Source organism: Chenopodium album, chromosome 4 (genome assembly GCF_948465745.1).
Source record: "Chenopodium album chromosome 4, dcCheAlbu1.1, whole genome shotgun sequence".
Lineage (NCBI taxonomy): Eukaryota > Viridiplantae > Streptophyta > Magnoliopsida > Caryophyllales > Amaranthaceae > Chenopodium > Chenopodium album.
The window spans coordinates 47,714,796-47,739,335 of NC_137837.1; the positions used below are offsets into that span (position 1 = coordinate 47,714,796).

At 36.0% G+C, this 24,540-nt stretch overlaps 2 protein-coding genes across 2 annotated transcripts; both read right to left on the reverse strand.

Moving 5' to 3' along the window:
• Positions 1 to 7,174: 7,174 nt before the first annotated feature.
• On the reverse strand, positions 7,175 to 19,389 carry LOC145626979 (3-phosphoinositide-dependent protein kinase 2-like). The gene is made up of 11 exons (XM_081679400.1): positions 18,954 to 19,389; positions 15,866 to 16,046; positions 15,714 to 15,766; positions 13,873 to 13,974; positions 13,668 to 13,776; positions 13,516 to 13,594; positions 13,146 to 13,311; positions 8,337 to 8,471; positions 8,077 to 8,240; positions 7,681 to 7,903; positions 7,175 to 7,470 (listed from the first exon to the last, which is right to left on the reverse strand). The coding sequence occupies exons 1-11, from the start codon at positions 19,176 to 19,178 to the stop codon at positions 7,387 to 7,389; spliced, it is 1,521 nt and encodes a 506-aa protein (XP_081535526.1). The 5' UTR covers positions 19,179 to 19,389; the 3' UTR covers positions 7,175 to 7,386.
• Positions 19,390 to 22,497: 3,108 nt separating this feature from the next.
• On the reverse strand, positions 22,498 to 23,825 carry LOC145627894 (uncharacterized). Its single transcript, XM_081680236.1, has 2 exons — positions 23,774 to 23,825; positions 22,498 to 23,588 (listed from the first exon to the last, which is right to left on the reverse strand). The coding sequence occupies exons 1-2, from the start codon at positions 23,823 to 23,825 to the stop codon at positions 22,498 to 22,500; spliced, it is 1,143 nt and encodes a 380-aa protein (XP_081536362.1).
• Positions 23,826 to 24,540: the final 715 nt, after the last annotated feature.

Below are 24,540 nucleotides of genomic sequence, written 5' to 3' on the forward strand. Positions count from 1 at the left end.
AGGTCTACCAAGCAATACATGACAAGCATCCATAGGCAATACATCACAAAGCACCTCATCCTTATATAACTTGCCAATTGAGAAAGAAAGAAGAGTTTGTTTCGTTACCTTCACCTCATTGTGATTGTTAAGCCATTGAAGCTTGTAGGGAGTAGGATGATCGGTAGTTTCAAGATTGAGCTTGCTCACCAATGTTGTTGAAGCCACATTAGTGCAAGAGCCACTATCGATGATAAGATTGCAAACCCGATCCTTGATGGTGCATCGAGTTTGGAAGATGTTTTCCCTTTGCTCTTCCGCTAAAGGGGTGGAAATGGAGTGAAGTGCTCTCCTCACTACAAGGATTTGACCCTCATCGGCGTCAACTACAATTTCATCCTCCTCATCATATATAGGGTCACCAAAATCCCTCTTCTCATCTTCGTACTCATCATCATCCATTTCACGAATCATCATAGCTCTACTATTTGGACACTCATTAGCAAAATGTCCATAGCCTCTACACTTGTAGCAAGTCTTTTGATTTCCCATCTTGCATGTTGTGATCATCTTTGTTAGGAAAATGCATGGGAGCCTTGCCTTTGTCATCTTTGACAATGGGCTTGCTTGTCTCACCCTTTGGAGAAAAAGAATTCTTAAAGGTAGGCTTAGGATACCCACTAGCACTACTCACCTTGTCATACTTCTCAAACTTCAAAGCCACTTGCACCACTTGATCAAAACTTCCATGGGCATGCACATCAACCTTTTTCCCAAGCTTTCTTTCAAGACCACCAATATACCTAGCAATCTTATGCTCCGGTGCTTCCTCAACTCCACTCATGATAGAAAGTTTTTCAAACTCCCTAGTATACTTCTCTACCGACATAGTTCCTTGCTTAAGAGAGTTCAATTTAAGATAAGCATCTTGCAAATAATCTTTAGGCACAAAAGCCTTGTTCATATGTTTCTTCAATTTCTCCCAAGAAGTGATTTTTGATTTTCCATCTTTCTTCCTACGATTCTTAAAGTTCTCATACCACAAAGAAGCATGTTTTTTTAGTTTAAGGATGGCCAATTTGAAACGTTTTTCATCATTATAACCCTTATATTCAAACACATTCTCCATACTTCTAACCCAATCAAGAAATTCATTGGGATCAAGATTACCTTCAAAGTCCGGAAATTCCAACTTGATGTCTTGGTCACGGTTGTCCTCATGGTGTCGTTGGCGGTGTTCCCTTCTCCGGTGAGGAGAGTGAAAGTCATCTTCTTCACTAGGGCTCCTCCTCCTTCTAGGACTTCTTCTATTCTCCAAGACCTCAAGAAGTCTATCAAACTTCCTTTCTAGAGCTTCCAATCTAGAGTTTTCATTGTAACCTTCATCATCTTCATAATAGTATCTATCACCCATGTTTGAAGATAGAAAGCTTGTATTTTGAGGGAAATTTCAAATTTTTGTGGGAAAAGATGAGATCTTTTGAGAGGAGAAAAGAGAAAATAAAAAAGGTAGGATCTTTCTAGGCTAATAACCTAGGCTCTTGATACCAAATGATATGAAATAACCAAGGAAAGACAAGTAAAAGGGAGGAGAAATCAAGTAACAACAAGTTCAAACCAACAAACCAAGATAACCTATCTCAAATTCACAAAGATAGATGAAATAGGGGTCTTAATCAAAGCCAACACCAAGTAAAGCTAAGATTAAGGTGTAACCACAAAGATTACAAGGGATGCAATCACAAAGAAAGCAAGATAATCACAAAGATTATGGTAGAGAGTGAAAGTCTCTTGATTACAAAGTTCAACAAAAATTAATATGCAAAAACGTCTTAAAACAACTTAAATAGTTCGCACAAACTGGCAGAAAAACGGGAAAAGGTTCGGCCGAACTCTGGGTAAGTTCGGTCGAACTTGTGGGTAGGTTCGGTCAAACTTTTTGAGTTCGGCCACTCCTGCAAAGGTGCAAAAATCAGCTCTAAAACTGCCTGGGAATTCGGGCGAACCACAGTGTAGGTTCGGCCGAACTTTCCTGCTTCTGGACAGCTCAACTTCAAACATTCATAACTTCTTCGTTTCTCGCTCAAATTTGGCATGTGACCAGTCGTTGGAAATCTCTTGAACTCTACTTTCACCTCCAACTTGAATCACCTAAAAATTTCTTGTAACGAAGGAGATATGGCTGAATGAAGTAGCTGCATCATATATTGATAAGCTTCTTTTCTTCAAGTGTGATGATGGTTAGCCCCGAAAGGTGACCTCCAAGGATCTTGGCCCTACTTCGTGTCATGACACGTGGCATGTCTTCCACTTCTTCCACTAAGTTCCATGCACCCGCGTCATTAGTGGAGGTTTAATCCGTGCTCGTGGACTTAGTAGAGGAATCACATATGGGGTTCTTGTTCTCCTTATTGTTCTTGCTCGATCACTTGTGGAATCATGCTTTAAAGGTATAATTCTTACTTCTTTATGTGTTATGCATGAGATCCTTGGTTTAGGTGCTTTATGAATATGATTCATGTCTGTTCCGCAATTTAGTACCTATAATCTCCCACACAAGAATTCCATACTTGAGCCCCACTGTAATCATACACTTAAGCATGGTGGCGTCCAAAGGGAAGGAAGATAGAGCAAAAGAGTCGCCAACCAGTTTTAGGAGCTTGTAATCCGTTCACAGGGTGAAGGTTACACCTCTTCACGATCCATGAGATCGCTAACTCCATAATGGTCAGAAACCATGACTGGATATTCGGGGATGAAGGTACAAATCCAACCTAAAAGAGACTGAACCAGCCCTAAAGAGGCCTCTACTTTATTCTTCTCATACTCATGTGTGCTTCCGACTAACATACAATCAATATATTAATCCTAAAGCTGTTTTATCTATATTGGTTGAATATTAATGCATAAACAAATCTATTATTGGCGATCACTTGAATTAAAATCATATTAGCCTAAATAAAATTTCTAATTATCTTATTAACCATGATTTTAAGTACTAATTCCCTTTAAACCTGTAATAAAGGGTGTGATCAAGCAATAAAAATAATATCAAGCAACATAATAATATTGATACAATAAATCATCATAATCAATATGATCTCAATCTCACAAAAACATAATAATGTTAGCAAGATCCTAGACATGATACTAACAAGATTAACAACAAATCTTAGCATGTCACTAAACAATACAAATCAAAGCTTTAGCTCTAACATGATACTAACATGATAGAAGAAATAGGAAGCAACCTAATCATGATACTAGAAAGCAATAAATAACATCATAACATGAGACTAGGAATTAAAATAATATAAGCATGTTTTCTATAGAAATATAGCAAATTGAATCACTCACTTGGTTGCCTCGTATCTCTTTCTATCAAAACAATATACACATTAGTAGTTTCAATGAAAATACTAAACAATTAATTTAAATAATTGAAAACGGGATTTGGGACCAAACCCTCAGAAATTATCAACCTTTCACGTCTAGGGCGAAAGCAACTTCGTGCTTAGCTAGGTGTGTCTAAGTCTCGTGATGGACGAATATTGTATTTTAAAAAAGGAAGGCTTAGAAAAATGGAGAAAGAATAAGCTTCTAGCTTGTAAAGAGAGAAAGAATAAAATAGATGATGGTTTATGGTGATCAAGCTTGTTGATTAAAGTTAATGATCAAGCTTGTTGATGATTGAGAAAAGGGGTGATATGACCTCTATTTATAGAGAAAAAAGAGGGTCGAAGGATTAAGAAAAGAATCTGAAATCAATGATATGCAATTAGATTTGGCCAGGCTTAATTGTATGAGTTATGCAATATTGATTCGAGGTTTGGAAGATGAGAATTGATGTTTAAGCATAGTTTCAATAGGAAGGTTAAATTAATTTATAAATGGTTAAGTCAAGATTCAAGAGATGCGATTTAATACCGGTAGATTAATTCTGTGATTGTAATACGTAGCGAAAAACCTTTTATGATCTGATTAATTGATGCATTGATGCTGGATTATTATGTTTTACCCTGTAATATTATTTATTGGTGAACCTATACCCTAGGCTTTTATTATTTGATTTTCTCCCTAATTTAATATCCATAGTTTAATTCTTTTACAACAACAATTTGGTTACTTAATAATTTAGATTATTTAATTTAATTAGGAAGTGGTTCAACCCTACTTCCCTATCTGGTTTAGTTAGAAGACATAGAAATTACTTTTGATAAGGTGATACGACTTTAGTCTATCAAAATCATTCCACTATTTCTTGGCATTATCATAATGAGAGAGCATGGATTTTACCTCCAGATCAATGGTGTTCATTAGCCAAGAAACAAGCATACCACTTTGTCACCCAATCATCCTTCGTACACGGCGAAACATAAGACATGATACTACCATCAAGAAACCCAAATTTCCTCCTAGAGGATAGAGCAATACGAATTGAGTGAGACCAATCACAGAATTTCTCAAGTTTGAGACGCTGAGATGTGATGGAATCCCAGGCCGATCTTGCGGTCCAAGGCAGAATGGAGAATTACTCAATTTTTGGTGGTGGTGGAGGTGGTGTGTGACCTTCACCCATAACTTACAATGGACCAAAAAAAAAGAAAAAAAAAACCTAAGATCGGATACCATGTTAATTTTGTGTGAGCTTTGTGACTTGATTTTCATTGATGAGTGTAGACACTTAAAAATGTCTCCCACAAAAAAAAAAAAAAAAAAAAAAAAAAAAAAAAAAAAAAACCCGATGATGAACAACCTTTCACCGGAATTATTGGTCGAGTTGTGTATTTAATCTTTGGAGTACTTAAATCCATGTTTCCATTCAATACATTTCATAAACCAATCCATTTCCTAGCTCATTTCCCTAAACCATAACTTGTTTTCCACTTTTCGTATCCACAACGCAAAATCGAGAGAAACTGATTTTGTGGCTTAATAATTTTGATCCAATTATTATTTGGTTGGATAGGCCTTGAAATAAAATTTCCAAAAATATATCATAATCCCAATTCCGATTTAAAACGAAGAAGATATGAGCCAAACACTAAACTCGGCCCAAAACCGATACCCTTCTACTAAAACGGCCATATTTTAAAATATACAAATTATTTTGACCTGATTCTAATTGGGTTGGAAAGCAGACTTGATAATCTTTCCAATGATATATTATATGCCTTATTCTGAGTTACAGATCAAAAGTTATCGCAATTTTAAAAATGCATAAAAAACTGGAATCGTCGCGCAAACAATAAAACCACCGCGTCGCGGGGGATAGTGACGTGGCATGGGGTTGGGTACCGTGTCACGGCACTCTGTACCGTGTCGCGGTACACATACCATGACACGGTGCTTTTCCACGTCAATCCCACGTGACTTTTTCACCGTGAGACGGTATATTGTACCGTGCCACGGTGGACTTTGCCTCGTCACGGTACACATACCGTGATATGGGGCAGCTCCGTGTCCTTTCCGCGTAAACCCTTCAAACGTTTTATCTCCCGTAGCCTAATTATTTCCCGCGTCAAACAATATTCCCCGTGTCACGGGATTTTCTACCGTGTCGCGGCAATTTTCTGCCGTGCCGCGACATGCTTTGCCGTGTCGCGGCATTATTTTTAGGGTTTTTATCTTTTTAGGGTTTCGTGTGTTCCCTCTGCTCATTTTCCCTATAAATACCCCCTTCTTTCTGCAGTTGGTGGCATCAAATCATTCTCTCTTCCTCTCTTTTACACCAAAAATCATTCTTTTCTCTCTCTCTCACATTCTAAGCCTTAAACCTATAATCCTAATTACACCATTCTTCCCTTAAGCACTCCAAGGAGTCTATACTAAACCCGAGGTTCCGTTCTTAAACCAAGGCGTGAAAGGTATAAATAACTGAGGGTTTGGACCAAATCAAATCTATATTTATTTAATTTAATTTTCATTTGATTTATATTTTTATTGAAGTTACTAACAATTTATTCATGATGTAGCAATTTAAAGGAACGCGCAGAATGTGAGTAATTAATTAATTTAATTATTTATTTTATTTTTAATATTGCTAGTTTCATGATTATGTTTATTTATATTTGATTTGACTCACGATATTATTGTTAAATTGCTTCCAATATTAATGTTTATTCTATTATGTTTTTTATGATCACCATATTTCATGTTTAAAAGGAATATATAATTGAAAATCACGCCTAATAAGATAATTTGGACAACCGATTTAGGTTCCTTTTTAATCTTATTATTAATTCAAGTGATCACAAATATTTTAGAATTATGTGTTGCATTAATATTCAACCAATTTAGCTTAATGATAGTTTGGAGCAAATTGAATATTTTGTTTGCATGCCTTTGAGATAGCAGGAATCATTTTTCAATATAACAATCGAGTAGAGCCCAATACGGGCGAATGTGACTCTATGACTCACTTCGTAGCATCATCCCCGATCCTCCTTTCGTGGTTCTGAACCATATGGAGTTAGTAATCTCATGGATTATGAATGGGGTGTAACCTTCACGGGTCAATCGTTGTTGTTTTCGTTGTCCCTTAATTCGTGGTTGCCTTTTATGATCCGTGAACGGTTTACAAGTTCCTTAAAAACTTGTTGGCGGCTCCCTACTTTCCTTGTCCCTAATTGTATGTCAATTCCCACTTCCTATGAATGTCAAGCATATTCACAACATGCTTTTAACGTGGGCGCACTTCAAACGACGCCTACAATGAGCAATACTGTACATAAAAGCATACAAGCTAACCCTAGGACCACCACAATATTAGTGACTCTAGGAATTATGAAACTTATCAAAAGATAACCATAAAACTATTCTATCAAATATTGTCCAAATCTCCTAAGTATATTCTCAATACACGTATAATGTTTTTTTTTTAAGTAATCTATTCGTAAGGCTTCTTGTCATCCAAAGTTCCAAACTTGGTAGAAGAAACACGTATCAAATTAGATGTTTTTTTTTTTTTTTTGGAATAAAAGTTCAGATTATTAGATAATAATCGAAAGTAAAGCTGAGATTATTCAAAGTTAATCTCTTAAATTATAGGTTATTAAAGTGAATTTTTCCTACTTTCTTTTCTCTCTCTCTCTCTTTTTCTTCTTTTTGTGTGTGTGTTGGGGGGGGGGGGGGGGTGGGGAAGGGAGGGGGAGGGGGAGAGGCAACAATTGTTAAAATAAAAAAAGAACGAAAATTTGTTGAATTATGCTACAATTGCCTCAAAAGCAAAAAATATATATATTGGTGAGTCGGGCATCGGCATTATGCCTTGAGACTACCAAATCGTGCAATGTGATAACTTTCTATTCAACTAAAATCTTTCTTGAAGTCCCCAGATTTCTGTGAATTTTCAATTACACTATATTCAGAAGTAACAAAAAAGTATCGCTGTTAAAAAAAAAAAAATCAACGGTTCTGAAGCCCTTCAATGGCTTTCTTCCACTGCCACGCTCTCTGCTTGGGATCTTCAAATGACATAACCTTCTTGGGCTGAAACAAAAAAAGAAGGAAAAAATGACGAGTATGTATGTGAATGTTAAGTGTAAAAGAACAATGTAGTTGATTAAATATAAAAATGGGGAAGAGTGCTACATAATAGGGCATAAGGACTTCAAATAACATGAATCAGATTAATCCTTTGAAGAACAAACTTATTCATGTACATTGCACATCCCCAAATTTGATACAAGAAACACTCACAGTGCATATCTTAAAGTGAGAGGGACTAGAAACTTGGACATTAAGATCATTCTGATTATCAGACCAAATTATGTTCCCCTTCACTACCAGTTTTGACGGGTCCACGTAGATCAACTTTGGTTTGTTGGTAAGAATAAGCTGCACCTTCTTGCTAGACAACTTCTGCATTTTCTTCACCATAGAGATCATGAGAACAGATTCACCAGGTTCCAAGAATTGTTGCCTGTCAATACAAGCGTACTATGAAATTAAAGCAGCTTAAACAAAACAGTCTGATTGCATGGCAACTTTAGCAAGCTAGAGATACTAGAAACAAGATGCAAGGACTCAGAAAAATCAAACCAGAGTCCACAAGTAAAAGAAAAGGAACAATTGTGTGCACAAAAGAGTTCCCACCATTTTGAATCGAAAGAGTCAATTGATGCAAGCCTTGTTACGTGACCCGCTCCTTCTGTAAATGATGAGGTACCACCATTCACATCAATTTGCTTTACAGCACTATCTCCAATATGTGTGCAATTCCAAGGATCCTGTGAATTGTCGACACCGCCATAATTACCCTACATGGTGCAAAGAGAAATCATCGAGTAAGGAAACTCTGGCAGAACATCAACAGCCAAAAAGATTGGAAACTGAATGGTGATGAGGAATGTTACCGTAGGTTCCCTGACAAGTTTTGGAGAGGGAATGTCTCTCAAGTTAGCCCAGTCAACTCCACGGAAAAAAGGATGATTTTTTAATGCAGCATATCCCTCTGGTCCAGCACCAGGTCTTTTGCTAGGATCTACGGACTGCAAATTAACACCATCAAGAACATATATATAGAGATCCATACATTTATACGGAAGCTATGAGCCTATGAGCAGTTTGCATATTAATCCCTCTGCCCCTTTCCAAATCCCAACTTGGCAATATTTAAGAGCATAACTTAAGCCACTTTCATTCTTACTATTCATTTCTTCACAAAACAATCCTCTTACTTGTCTCGCAAGTCAGGGTGCTTAGTCAAAGTAAACAAGTGATATTAAAATAAAAATTAGAAAATCATTGATTTTTTATGTTTTAATGCCAGAAATAATAGACTATAACGAACACAATTACTTGTCCTATAACAAACAAATATTGCTGATAGCTTCCTCCCACTTGCATAGCTAGAGGCTAGAGCTCTAAAAGTAAGAGATAAAAAGTTTCGTATGGAACATAAATTAAACGAATATAACCCCTGCATTCCTGATGCGAGAGCATCCATAAAGTCCAAGAATTGAATAAGGTTTGAACTGGCTTTAAAATAGTTTATTTTGTCCAGAACACCTATTTGGATGACTCCTACAGTCCTATTACATGACATGGCTTAGGTGAATAAAGATTATCCTTGTGTCTTGAGATTCATTTGATGGTTGGACATAGAATAGAAAGGAAAACAAAATGTATGTGCTTCTTAGTGAATGGGAAAACTTAGGACTGCAATATCTTCTTTGTTACAAAACAATTTAAGGTGATTCTACATGGTGATGAAAGTTAAGATCAAGAGCATTCCATAAATAGGTCATTAGCCTATTTTGAGCATCAGATGAAGAAGTTTTGAAATTTTCAAGTTGAACAGCTGAAACTGCAAGTAGTGCGACCAGTCGTGCAGATTAGCAGGCTTGTGCAAAATGAGCAAATTTCCATTTCACATGTTGTACAACCACTCGTGCAAAACTTGCACGGTCATGCAACATAGGAACAGATTCAATGATACAGGAGCACGACTTCCATGAACACTTGTGCAAAACTTGCACAGCATGCAACTTAACAGAAACATATATATACTGTTTTAAAATGAAATAATCTTAATCTTTCATTTTGTAATCTACGGGTCCATAAAAGAAGATTCTTAGGGAACCCTAGAGTAGTAGTAGTCACCCTATATATAGGGAAAACTGGAGAAGAAAGCTTGTATGAAACCTTCTGATTATTTATGAAATGATGAGATTTTTTTCTCTCCTACTGCATCTACATTCATCATTTATTTGTGGGAAACAACTTAATTTATGTAATTAATCAATTTTTAACCTAATTATTTAAGAGATTAGTTAAGATAACCTTGTACTCGTCAAAGTTGATAATGGTGGAGACAAGTTTTACACTTTTTTTTATTTATTAACACTTTGTTTGAATAACAAAGAAGGAAGGAAAAGAGGGGGAGGGAAAGAGGAAGGAAAAGGTAAGCCCCATTGTCCCTCCAAATCTCCTCCGATTTTGGAGGGATTACGCTTATAAAGAGAGAGGGAGAGTGGATCCCTCCCTCTCCTTCCCCTTCCTTCCCCCAATCTTTTACCCTAAGAAAAGAAATTTCTCCCTTTTTCTTCTCGTCTTTTCTTTCCATTTTCTTCTTTCCAAACAAAGTGTAATTCATTGGTTTTCTTTAAAACCAAAAATCTAAGGAAGGTGGTAAATTGTATGAAATTTGAAGTCTTGGTGATTATCTGACATCAAATCATAAATGCATAACGTAGTAATTTATACATGGCAACTTATTACAATTTTTAATGTCTCTCACTAAGATATAAAATGCACCATTTTTTTAATGCTTGCCAATGTAATAATTTGGTCCTTAGTATCTTTAACTATACATTAGTAACAATTATAAAAAAATGAAAAAAAAATAAAAAAATAAAAAAAAAAAAACTTGATATTTGAAAAGTAGATATAGAGACGAATCTAACTAGAATCCATACAAATAGTCGGTCAAAGGCGATTGTGTAAATAGTACAAAAGCCCAAACTAAACCTAGTACACACACACTCTCTCCCCCTAATTTTCTCTCTTTACCCTTATACCCTAACCTTAGCGGCTACTGGACGAATATCTACACCAGCTAGCATTCCTAGCAGTGACTTCTCTCAACCGCGACAATCATCCTTAGCTAGCAGCGAGAGGTTGATGTTGTTGTTTCCGCCCCGATAGATTGCCGATGATGGTGGGGCGACTCCATCTTCCTCTTTGATAGTTATGAACTTATTTATAGGATTAGCCTAATTATAAAGCTCAACTTATTGTATAAAGATAATTTTGCTAAGCAATTATCAATTATAAGATCTGCATTAAAAATTGTCTATGAATTAATGTTCATTTCTACTTTGAATTGTACCGTTTAGAGGTATATTAGTTGTACCGTACACTCATTACTTTGAATTTTATACTTTATGAATATAAATTGGTTATTTTTATAAATGTGTAGCAGATTACTCAGTATATTTTTGGAGTTATTTGTTTGATTATTGAAATCTATAGTATAGTAACAAAGGTAGCATGAATATAAAACCTCTCACACAGGAATAAAAATGATGACAAACCCCCCTTATGCTATTTAACCAACAAAAAAGGTTTAGACAAAGTAGAAAGAATCAATAACAAAAAGAAACAGGGGCCATATGTTCTGTAAAAAGAGAAAGAATGGATGATTTACTCCATACAGATTGGCATAATATTCCAAAATAATGCATTGGTAGAACTTTTGACATACATAGAGAGAAGTTAGCTTTCTTGTTTCACATCATTCTATCCTTATCCAAGCAATTGTCATTACCCTTGACGTTTCACAGAGATAAAATGTATGAGTAGTGGCTAACACCATCATGAAAGAGCAATATTTCAGTGACTGATGTTGATCTAGCATAAATTAGTATTATCATAGAAAAAATGGCTGCTTAATGCTTTCCTTGGTTTTCATGCTACTGCAAGCTTTATGTGGCTGATGAATTGTATAGGTTTCTCTGTGATACAAAATGGATTGTGGGGTATCTATGAGTTATGTATTGATTGATTGCAGAAGCCCGTTATAGTTTAAATTGGCTCAGAGTTGGTGCCAGCCGACCAAGGAGATATAGGTTTTGTCAGAGAGAAGATGGTAAAGTGAAAATTGGAAGGGGCTTGAACTGAAGAAGATATAGGCATACAACTAGTTATTGACCCGGGCGATGCCCCGGATCATCATAAATTATAAGTTTGATTAAATTAATTTAGAAAAGTTAATGTTGAACAATATTAATAACTAAATGAAAATGTAATAAGAGGTCAATATGAAAAAAATTTCAATTAAATTAAACACAATTATATAGCATTAAAGTTAAATCAATGAAGAGTTTTTGTTAAAAAGACTCAACATTAATACAATTTAATATGGTGAAAGAGGAGGGATGACACATAGGATGACATGCAGTGCACATAAGGCATATGGGTGACACATGTTGTTCCCATGAGTTTTAATAATATTATAGATATGCAAAATGTATCTATGAATCGAATCTTCAGAAATATATCTGTTTGATCTTCAAGTGGACAAGTTATAAATTATATCATTATTCACAAATGAAACAGTTAGCATAGAGGTTATCCTATTTAATTGACACATGCTATGTAGTCTTCTTCTTTCTGTTTATTATGGGAATATGAATCAAGTAGTCTTAACTCTTAACAAAAGGATAAAAATAATACGTAGTAATACAATTTAATGTTAATACGTCTACTATGATAAGGGCTTTTGGTTGGGGGTTAAATTGAAATAAATTCCTACAATTTATTGAGAGTCATTGCTCAAATTTGCATCCTTAAGAATGAATAAGATTAATTTGAAATCTTTATTGATTTTTTTTTTTATTTAGTGACTCAGATCTCCTCTTCTCTCGCCTCAAAACATAAAGCATCCCAAGCACTGCGCCTTGTGCCCTGGTAAAGGAGAACTGAAGCGCACACCTTCTGTATGGGGTTGCATGTTACAGTGCAGAGTGCTCCTAGGTGAGCCTTGTGCCTAGGCATGTCTAGGGTCATTTTGTAAAAACAAGCTCACATACAACATGACAAACACCCAAGTGTTGAGTCTATGCAATAATTCATGGACACAAGAATCATGGTGTTTACTTCTTTGTACTGGCTCACGTGATGCGAGTACATTTATCTAGTGATATTATATTCACCATGGTACAATATCCATTAGCTTGAAAAGGAAAGGTGTATTACTTTGGGATTATTGACTTACTAGGTGCTAGTTATAGTCTCAAAATTTATTACACCCAATATTAAGCTTCCACAGCAGGTGCAACATGAGCCATGCCCTCACATTCACAAATGCCCTCTCAATTGAGTGGGAAAAGTTTTACCCTACAGTGGAGAAGCTCTAGAACACATTTAGGGACATAAACCAAGCTTTTAAGTAGCTCAGAACCTTGAGCGCAAGCTCATAATTAAAAAATGTGATCATGCTAGATGCTACATTCTAGGCTAAGTAAAATTGAGATGCTGCATTCTAAGCAATGAGAAAATTAAAATTGAGATCCATTCCCAAGATTTGATCTAGGCTAACTAATTTTTGCTCAGTCTCTATAGTGATACCTTATCAGCTCAGACCAATCTATAACTTAAAGTTATCTAGAAACATAATATAGATCCACATGCAAAAACAAACTAATTGATAACGGCCTTACCAATAAACGATCAATGAGGTCCTTCGCCTCCTCTGAAAAATAATCTGGAAGCTTAAGGTCTCTTGCGATAATTTTTTGGAAAATCAACCACTCACTTGCATCTTTGAATGGAGATGTCCCTGAAAGCATCTGATACAAGGTGCAACCAAGCGCCCAAAGATCGTTTCTGTTTCAGGAAAGGAACAAACTGCATGAAAATCGATAACAGAAATGAATCAACAAAGATTTAAATTGTTGACACATGGGAAAACAATTGATATATTTGATAGATGGCTCTTTTTACAAGGAAACCAACAGTTGCAAGAAGTTGCTTCTAAGTCCATTTCACAAACTTGCTTTTCCCTTGTACATCAACATGTTATCCACATACCCAAATGTTGCAGGTGAAGAATTTAGGACTTCTGGAGGGACATATGCGGCCGTTCCCACAAAAGTGCAAGCTTTGTCATCTGGTTTATTCATAAAAGAACAAAATTTAGCCTATGACCAAACTTAACTATCCAAAATCTACAATAGATGTACCTGATGCAGCATTTGGAAGGACTGTTATGCTGCTATCTTGCATAGGTTTCACACTGCCAAAATCAGCAATCTTAATGTGACCATCTGAGGTAAGCAGCAAGTTCTCTGGCTGCAAAATATAAGAACAATAATGAAGTAAACATTACACGGAATTATATCTATACACTTGGAAAGCATTGAGAAAATCAGCTAGCCAAGAGTTTACCTTAATGTCACGATGTATCAAACCCAAACCATGTATATACTCCAGTGCGTCCACAACTTCTGCAGCATAAAAGCGAGCTTCAGCCTCGGACAAACGACCTTTCTGCATACAGTGATATTAATCACATACGAGAGACATTTACAAATACAGAGTAATTCATTGATGCGAAAAAAGCATATTAACATATTTTACCCAAACTTATAACTGTGGCAGATTACAGTTGAAATTAATGTCAGGACGTGGGAAGTAACAAAAGCTTCAGTAATTACAAACATCAATGGTACTCTTATAGTCATAATAATGTTAATTTTCAATTATGAAATTATTACAAATTTACTGTAATTTCTACTACTGGAATTGAATTATTATAGTACTCTTGCTGCATTATATGATTATAGTGACTGTAATCCTTTCTGCATATATGTTTCAAATTAACTATTCTAACTGATTAGGTTCTCAGAATCTCAGATTCGCACAACGAATGAAGTGGCAAGTGTTGGAGAGCACCCCCATTTCAAGCTAACCTAACTCTTCCCGGGAAGACTTCACCAAGAAAAAAACAAAATGAAGAAAAAAAAAAAGTTTATACCTCTATTAATTTAATGCCTGTCATTTAGTCCATAAAGAATTATCTCTGAATTTTCTAAATTTGTGACACAATTAAAGGGAAGTAACGAATTAATACAAGTTAAAATTAAAGAGTTGTTTGGCTTCCTTTCTTTTATTTTGAAGCCAAAATATGTAAATATCAAAGGTAACTCTCTCCACCACCCCCCCCCCCCACCCATAACCGCCCTCCTAATCAGAAAGCTAGAATCACGAAGTTAAATAAATTGGGGTAAAAATTATAATATTTCTTTGGCAAATATGGAATGTAAATAACTTTGGGAAAAATTGCCACCATTAATCCCAACTTCCCCCACCCTCGAAAAGGCGAAAACCCCTCCCTTACTGTCGGAAACCGCCGCCTAGCCCTCCCCCTTCCCTCGAAACTCACCCCTTCCCTTCCCCCACCCCCAAAAACCCCTCCCCCGAAAACCGCCACCCAGCCCTCCCCCTTCCCTCGAAACCCACCCCTTCCCTTCCCCCACCCCCAAAAACCACTCTCCCGCTGCCGGAAAACACGCCCAGTCCTCCCCCTTCCCTCGAATCCCACCCCTTCCTCTTCCCCCACCCTCGATTTTGCCCCCTCCCCCCCCCCCCTTCCCCGAAAATCAGCCACGAAAACCTACTATGTTGGTGGTTTCGAGGGTCGGGGATGGGTGGTGGAGGATGGTCGGAGGTTGGCCGATGGAATTGAGGGTTGGGGTTAGGGTTCCGGCGGGATTGAGTGTGGTGGTGGTGGTGGTGGAAGTGGCTGTGGTTTTTTTAAAAAAAAAAATTTGTTTTTTTTTTTTATTTTAACCAATCAGGTTGCGACACGTGTGCAACTAATCACAAGTCAGCAAAATTTACCAGTTGAACCGGTTTCAAGTCATTTGGGTGCAATAGAAATTAATAGGGTATAAAGTTGGGATTGATAGTGAATAATCGAAAGTAGGGATTATTATTGGCGGACGAGGCAAAGTTGGGATCATTCAGGGCAATTTTTCCATAATTTTATGGAGCGAGGTGAAATGTAGAATAGGAAGAAACTAATGAAAAAGGCGTAGTGTAACCCATATCACATAAACAATGAGAAAAAATAAAAAGTTGATCTAACATTTAGCGAAGATAGATTGTACAGACATTAGTGTTTTCTTGATCAATTTGTAAGTGTATTTGGTTATCTCTAGAAATAAGAGAATTTCTTGAAAAACCCAAGATAGTAATTGAGCAGAATATCATATTCATATACTTACCCTGGTTATCTGGTCAAAAAGCTCCCCACCTTCACATGATTCAAGAGCCATATCTTCATCACCAAGAAACAAGTTTAACAAAGATTTGAAAAAAAAAAAAAAGAGAAAGGACCACATTACTGAAAGATAATGAATAGACAAAAATACCCTACATAAAGAAAAGGTATCCTGAAAAGTAAAGAATAGTCGCACAATGCCAGGATGATCTAATTGATCAAGAACTATTCTTTCCAACTTCACATAAGAAGTTTTATTTTCCTTAGTGATGAACTTCTTATCCATAATCTTCAAGGCATAGATAACCCCTGTATCTTTCTTCCTTGCCCGCACCACCTGCAAATCCATGTATGAATTAGAAACAGCACACAAATTAGTGAGAAAAAATTCTAATCGAGGAAGCATGTAAGCACATAAAGACTGCCAAGATACATCCATCCTATAATTTACAAGATAAAAACTTGAAAAAAAAAAATCCCTCTAACAAGTGCAAAATCCTGGACGTCCAACCATATATTCAGGAAAAAAACTCTCTTATAGCCTGACTCATACGGCAGGAGTTGTCCGGGTTCCCACTATGATCCTTTACAACTAATGCAATACACCAAAGCCACCAAAGAGAGAAAAACACAACCCACTTACAACACTTTATCCGACAAAAAGAGTAGAAACGTGCACACATACACACACATAATTGACTATAGCACTAAGAAGAAAATTAAACCAGAAGTTATCGTCATGAATTTTCAAATTTTGATTTCCTGCAAACAAACTTTTAGTCTGTCTTCTAAAATTTAAAAAACGTCTTAATTCAACTTCATCCAAGTCACTTCAAGAATGAAGTTAGAGCCTAAGCCCACATTTTACTATACTTCAACCATAAAACCCATCATCCAATGTCACGTATACACTGCCCACCAAAATTGATGAAGTATTCTTGTGATTTTGGACAAAAGTTTTCTAAGAAAATGAAACTCTACAAAGGGTTATTAAGTTAGAATTCTTCAGGATAGAAAGAGATTTTACAGAGTGGTTGTTAAGAATGTAATTTGAATTAAGGGCAAACATATCAAAAAATTTTAAGTCTAGTCTCTTAAAATACAGGTTTCAGGGGGGATTGGGAGAAGTTGGTATATAATGGGAAGAGTAAGAACATGAAAGAGAAGAAGTCTTCATTGGAATTTTATGTTATTCATAAAATGTACCTCAATCTCCTCCATCAAAGTGTTCACACAGTTTGAAAAAGAAAATTAAGATTCTCAATCTTCAATTTCACACAAAGCTTGATGAAGAATGATGCTATAACAAAGATTAATATGCCTATTGAAGTTAACTTGAAACTTTCATAACTTTTCATTGTTGCTCAAATCAGACTTATGATCTATCAACGGAAAGCTCTAGAACTCAAATTTCATCTATTAGTGGAATGAACTTGAAATAATTTGTAGCAACTAGCAAAGAAGATATTGTTGCCCAAACTTGACCATCCATTAACAACTAAGCACATTAACATTGATTTCACCCTTGCTCTTGTCGAGACACATAAGTAACCTAGATACACTTAAGCTAGCCCGTAAAATGGGATAATCATCCAAATATTGGTGTTGGGAAATAAATAACACCATTCAAAACTAGGTAATTTATCTAAATTCAACCAACGAGCTTCATGGATGCTTCCGCAACAAATACCCTAAGAGATCAATACTAAACCATACAGCCTCTAAGTTGCGAGTTCCCATACAAAGAAAGGTATGCCGTGTACCTATGTTGTGCCGGTGCAATGAAGTGCCTTTTTTCATACTAGGTGGGGCAATTTCAACCCGAGGTAGTGTGCTTTACTTCAATGAGCCACATTAACATAGCTGAAACATTTTACTTGTAAAATTATCCAATATTCCTTCAAAGTTGGAACACAATTACACAATTACAGGAAAGAACCCACTTCTTTTCAGTATTTCTCTTACTTGCATTGGGACCACTTTACTTACTTCTTTCCAAATATAAAGAGCCTCACTCAAACCCCTCAAAAAGCAATGGCCAACTTCCCATTAAATATGACAAATAAAGACACCATTATCAACTAACACACAATCAAATATGAAGGTCGTTTTGCATAAAATACTGCACTGAAACTGATGAATGATTCTACTTTGACTAACGTGACTAATCTATGACGGAAAGAGTACTATAAATTGGATCTTCAACTAATGAATGATTGTCATAACAAATTTTAAGATTTTAAAAGGCAGAATTAGCATTGTAAAATTGTCATAACAAGTCATGTCCAAATTTAAAGATTTTACTTTTTAGGTGTATCGTGAATTTTAGTCCTTAAATAATAACATTCTGGAGGAACACAAAGTTACAGAATTAGCAACAAAATTAAACCATCGTCAACCAGAGAGGTTCACTTTAATATTTAGAGTGTTGTTGGTACATCGCAACCTTGCCCCTTTCCAAAAACAAATAAGGAAAGAATTTTCTGTTCAATTGGGTGTTGCTAAGTGCTCTAAATCACATACACAATCATATGGAGGCAAGTGATGAAACTCTATTGCAATATGGAAAGCCCAAAGCAAATTAATACGAGGTAAAAAAATAAAGAAGTGACCATTCACAAAATTTGTACATTACTCGTACAAGTACCAATGTAGCATAGAATAATACATCTAGCCAAGGTTTCCTTTTAATGAGATCACTACAAAGTCATTGCTTCTATCCTAAACATACGCTAGCTACCTCTGCAAACTGGATATACACGAGTCTCCTTACCGCCTCAAATAACCTCGTCGCATAAAATCCCTTCAAAACTGAATAGAATACCACATTCGCCAATCACCAAATGATCCCTTAAGTTTTAGATGCATTTTGAAACCATGGACAATCATCGATTATTTAAACAAAGAGAAGCACAATTACAAGTAACTATTACTACATTAACCATCCAGAACCTTGCATGCAAAATGATTTCTATCCATCATATCACCCATAAACTTTTCCAATTTTATGAGCCAAGAGTCTCTAATCAAACAGCTCATACAACTAGCAACCCTTCCCAAATATAATATGCACATTTTAGGAAAAGTCACTGGAAATCATCAAAATTATATATATATATATATATATATATATATATATATATATATATATATATATATATATATATATATATAAATACATGAAATAATCAATTGAAAGCAATAAAATAACCTAAAAATAAAAATTAAAAATAAGAACCATAACCTTAGAATATGAACCAACACCATAGATCTTCCCTAATTCAAAATCTTCAACGGTGAAATTCTCCTGAGGAGCCCTAAATTGAAAGCTTTTACCTCTTTGAACACCGCCAAGACCACCTCCGGCAGCGCCTCGGCCGCCATTATTGGATGATTCATCTTGAATCCTCAACTTTGAATCAAATTCCTGCTCCATTATCGCACCTTCTCCTCCGACTACTGCCAACATCTCTCTTTCTCTCTCCTCCTTTAAAATAGCTCACATTCTCAGTTTCTCACCATTCCATAAAAACTTCAAGGAAAAAATAAAGGAAAGAAAAGAAAAACAAAAGCGAAAAAAAAGGAAGATACCACTGAATCTTGTGTCTTCTGAAAACTTTATTAACAGCTTTATTTATTTATATTTATCTTCCTTTACTTTCGTTCATTTTGAAAATATATATCACCTCCTTTTGTTTATGTCGTTTGGAATTATGTACTCTTAATAATAAGAGCAAGTTTAGCCTCAAGTCTAACACTTAAATATGACATCATTTTTTGTGGTCCCTAAAAGTGAGGTGGGTGAAGTGGGTCTCAATCTCAAGTCTTAAGTTGAGTCTTGAAATTTTAAGACTTTACTTGAGACTTGCTTGAGATTTTTGAAGAAAAATGGGAAAAGTCTTAAGTATAAATCTTAAGACTCAATTTTATGATGACACCCCAAGTTTTAAGACTTGGGGCTAAACTTGCTCTGAGGGCGTGTTCGGCGCTAGCTTTTGAGTAGCTTTTAGTGGTGTTTGGCGAAGTAATGGTTCAAGTAGCTTTTAGTGGTGGAGGTACCTTTTATTAAAAGCTAGGATTATTATTAGAGGTACCTTTTGAAAATTTAATGTATAGTTTTAAAAATAAAATATTGATTCTTAAATGTAACAACTAGTCAACCACTACTTTATCGAACAATCATACCTAAATTATCTTTTTTTCACAGCTAGCAGCTTATTGACAGCTAACAGCTATCTCCACTGCTCACAGCTATCTCCACAGCTCACAGCTACCTTCACGGCTATATTTTGCCGAACATGCCCTAAATTGTGTAAAATTGTTATATTGACATAAAATCATTGAAAGTACAAATTTAGTGAAAAAAAAAAAGAATATTATACTTGTGAAGTAAAGAAAGTAGAAGAGAATTGAGAGATAAAGTAATAATGAGTATTGAAAACCCATTAAAATATCATAAATTGCACATGAAAAATGGAGGGTTATTGAATATTTAAATTGTAAAATAAGGGTAACTTTGTCCAAAACTTATAACTTAAAAAGGAAAGATCTTAAATACTACCTCCGTTAATAGTTATGTGCAACTTTTGCCATTTTTGTCCGCTCGGGGTTATGTGCAACTTTTCATTTTGTTTCTATTTTTAGTAAAAAAAAAAGGGCAAAATTACAATTTTACCCTTAATTATATTTGTTTTATTTTTTAATCAACAACATTATAATATCCTAATCTAATTTAACCTAAATTAATCAGATTCACCTAATCTAATTATTCCCTCCTTTTATCTTCCAATTCCCCTCCTCTCTCTTCATTTACACAACTTCCCAACTATCCAAATTAATTGCTGATGATTCGTGCTCCCTATATGTTATGGAGAGTTCATAAGATGAACCCTAGTTCATCTTCTGGGTTATTCTCTCTCCTCTATTCTTCCGATTTTCTCATTTTTTCACTCCAGATCTACTCTCCTCTTCTCCTTTCTTTCTCAATCACAGTCCCTCCATAAAAATGGTGAACTTAGATCCTCTTAAGGATGCATATATGGCTACGGATGACAAGGGAGAGGAGAATTTGATCCTAAATTTTTATGCATTGCTTCGAGGTTGGATCTTCTTTTCCTCGTGAATTTTACGAGTCCAGTGAGACGGGTCTGTACTGTACTCTGTACACTTACAGATCCCTTGGTCAAGTCCTCAAAAGCATCGATGAGGAAGAAAAAGCGAAGAAGGAGGAGGGTGTTGGTGAGTCCCGTCGTAAATCGCTTGATTTCTCTGAGATGGCTGTAGATCTGGTTGCTGAGCAAGGTGAGGGCAGTGCTGTTGTGCCCACTAAGCCTAGATCTAAGAGGGAAAGGCCACCCCCAAGAGTTAAGGCTACCAGGAAGGCCGCGCGTGTTGCTTTGAGAAGGATGCGTGGCCTCCCTGACCATGAGTTGATTGTGTTGTCTTCTGATGAGGAGCCTGATGAGGAACCTCCAGCCAAGAAACCAGAAGTGCCCTCTTGTTCTGTTCCTGTTGTGACGTGCTATGTGAGGCGGATGAACCCTACGGTTCAACCCTCTGAGTAGTTGCACTCGTAACGCTTCCTAACCCTAACTTGTTTAATTTTTGTTATTGAGTCCCATTTTTAAGTTGATTGTGTATGCTTGTGACATGAATTGTTTATGGTGGTTATGTTATGCACATATATTCCGTATTTGATTATGTTGTGGTGGCGTTGTTCTGTTGTGATGTTGTATGTGGTGTTGCTGATTTTGTCCTGTTAATGTTGGATATTTTGATGGACATGGTGTTGCTGATTTTGTCCTGTTAGTGTTGGATATTTTGATGGATATGGTATTGTTGCTTCTGTCCTGTTACTGTTGAATATTTTGATGGATATGGGTTTGGTGCTTCTGTCCTGTTTATGTTGGATATTATGATGGATATGGGTTTGGTGCTTCTGTCCTGTTTATGTTGGATATGGTTTTGGTGCTTCTGTCCTTTTTATGTTGGATATTATGTTGTACATGGTTTTGGTGATTCTATCCTTTGATTGTTGGATATTATGTTGGATTTTGGTGAGGATTGGGATTTCTTTCTGGTTTGGTTGCCTTCTGTGTTGGATACATTGTTTTTGGGTGTTTGATGGTTTGTTGATGCATTTTATGAGTTGGCTAATGATGCATTTTATGAGTTGGATAATGATTGGTTGATGTTGTAATCATGGCTTATGGCATATGGGAATTTGGTTGTTGAATGATGATCCTTTATGATGGTTTCTTGATTTGGGTGTTTGGGTTGTTGTGTGAAAAATGTTCTCAATGATCATAGTGTAGAGAACATTTTGTAATGGAGTTCCCTTCACATGCCCCTTTTTGTTATTATTGAACAGTCCCCATTGGCTCTACACTATTTGTGTTGTAATTGAATCCAAATGATGAAGGGACTCCTATGAAATACTATTTGAACAAAGGTATAGCTCCACCAATCACTATATTGTGATTGATGTTGAGGTAACCATGTTTGAAAGGGTGTGTGTACAAATAAAATGATCTCCTGATGGATTCATGTGATTAAGAACTTCCATTAACTTGAAAATATGGCTACAAAAAGCCTGTTACAAATGCACTAGAACTAAACCACCACTGCCTTTCATGTGTGTTTCAATAATCTAGCATATAAAATACACCTAACCACCTATTGATTGGTACCCAAAAATAACTAAACAAAAGTGAAATTTAACATATCATTGTTCACTCCTAAGTGGTTATGTGTGGCAGTGTTTAGTTGTTTGCTATGTGTCTTTGTTATTAGTCTGCATCTACCTCCATGTCTTCTATTTCTGCTTCATGATTTCCCTGGGGTGCTGGGCTGAACATTGTGTTCAGGTATTCCACAGCTTCCACCACTATACTCCTTTCTACTTCAATCTGATTTGGGAGAATGCCTAAATTCTCCAGCTTTTTCTTGTTCATATGTGGGATTTTGTACTTGTTCCCTCCTTCTGCCTTTAGAATCTTGATCATGCATCTTTGTAATGTCACCCAAATGTACTTGTTTACTTCTGGTTTGAAATTGTTATAAGACTCAATGACCTTTTCAACAAGTTCATCTACATTCTTTGGAAAAGATTGATATTGCAAAGATTGAATAGATCTAAACAGACCTAAGTCTAACACATTCAAATCTGGTGATTGTGCTGGTTGGAACACAAACTCAATGTTAAATCCATTTGCTTGTGTTGCTGCAATGAACTCTTCATCTCTTGGTATTTGATGTGGCCTTGAATTGTCCCATTGAATCACCACATTTTTGGGCAAACTTGCTGGCCATTTTGACACTATTGCTGGTATGACTTTGTTAAGTAGCATGTCCCTTATTGCATCTCTGTTGACATTTTGAAGTGCTTTTGTGACCAATGTGCCAGCTGGTCTGTTTTTGCTTGACTTCTTTGCCCTTTCTTGCTGTGTGAATGGGAATATCCCATATTTCCCATCATGTAGGAATTCCCCATGTGTCCCATAAAGAGGCTTCCCTATAATGGCCATGAACATAGCTTTTAATTTGAACCTCCTTGATTGTTGAGCCATATAGGGATCTTCATCACTTGGTAGCAGATAAAATCTTCTTTTATCTGGGTTTAGATAAAACCATTTCTCATCAATGTGGATGGAATACTTCATGTCATCAAATGTGGGGTTCTCATTCCCTTGTATTGGGTTTATGTGAGACAAAACCCACTTCATTCTTGCCACCTTGTGATCTGATGTTAGTGCTGGCTTGTTGCTTGCTGTGTGTGTTCTGATTCTCCCCTTTTTCTTCAAATAATGAAGAGTAACATGTGAAATGTTGAGTGCTGCAGCATATGATCTTTTGTCTGCCTTAAGTGCAGTGGGACTGACTGTAGGAATTCATCAGAAAATTCCATTGGCTTTGGACATGTCCTGCCTATCTTTTTGGACCTGACATCAATCAAATTCCCTTCTGCCATCTGCCTTTTTATTTCATTGAAAAGTCTTGTGATTGTTGATTTATGAACCTTGAACTTGATTGATAATTCTACCTTGTAGCCTCTTGGTAGGTTACCATCTTGCATTTTCAATAGCATTGCATCCACAATCTCTCTCTTTTGATGCATGTTAAGCTGTTTTCTGTTTGGTTGGTGAGTCCCTTCTTCAAACAATGATGCTTGTGTTTCATCTTGCTGAGTTTGATTGTTGTTGTTAATGGTTGTGTCTTCTATTTCTGCCTCTTTTTCATGTTCTCATTGTCTGAGTTGTATGCTTCAAAATCTGCATCTTGCATCTGCTCTTCATAATCGTAGTACATTTCTGCAATTTCTTCCTCTGAAATTAAGTGTTCAATGTCGAAAAAAGGGTCTTCATTTATTGCTGCCATGTCTTTGTTTCTTTTGTTCACTTGTAGATTGTTGTAGATGGGGAAGGGGGGTGGGCTGATGAAGGTTTTTGATGAGATGATGCTGCCCTCAAGCTGATGCCTTGATGATTTGATGACTGACTTCAGTTTAGCTCTAATTTTAGATTAGGAGTAATTTTTTGGGTTGTTTATGGGCTAAACGTATGTAATTAGTGCTAACTTTTGGTGAATTTCAGCTAGCTTTTGAACAATCATTGTTATGTAATTATTGAGAAGCATTCAATGCTTCATGAATGATGGAGGCTGCTATTTATAAGCCTCATAAATGTTGTAATGAAATCAGAAAACTTGGTTTTTAACCTTCTTTTTTTAAAAAAAGTTAGAGGGAATTTTAAATTTCCCAAATTCAAAATTTTTGTGAAAATTTGGGGGGGAAAACAAACCCCTCCAAAAAAAATCAGATTTCCCCTCCATAT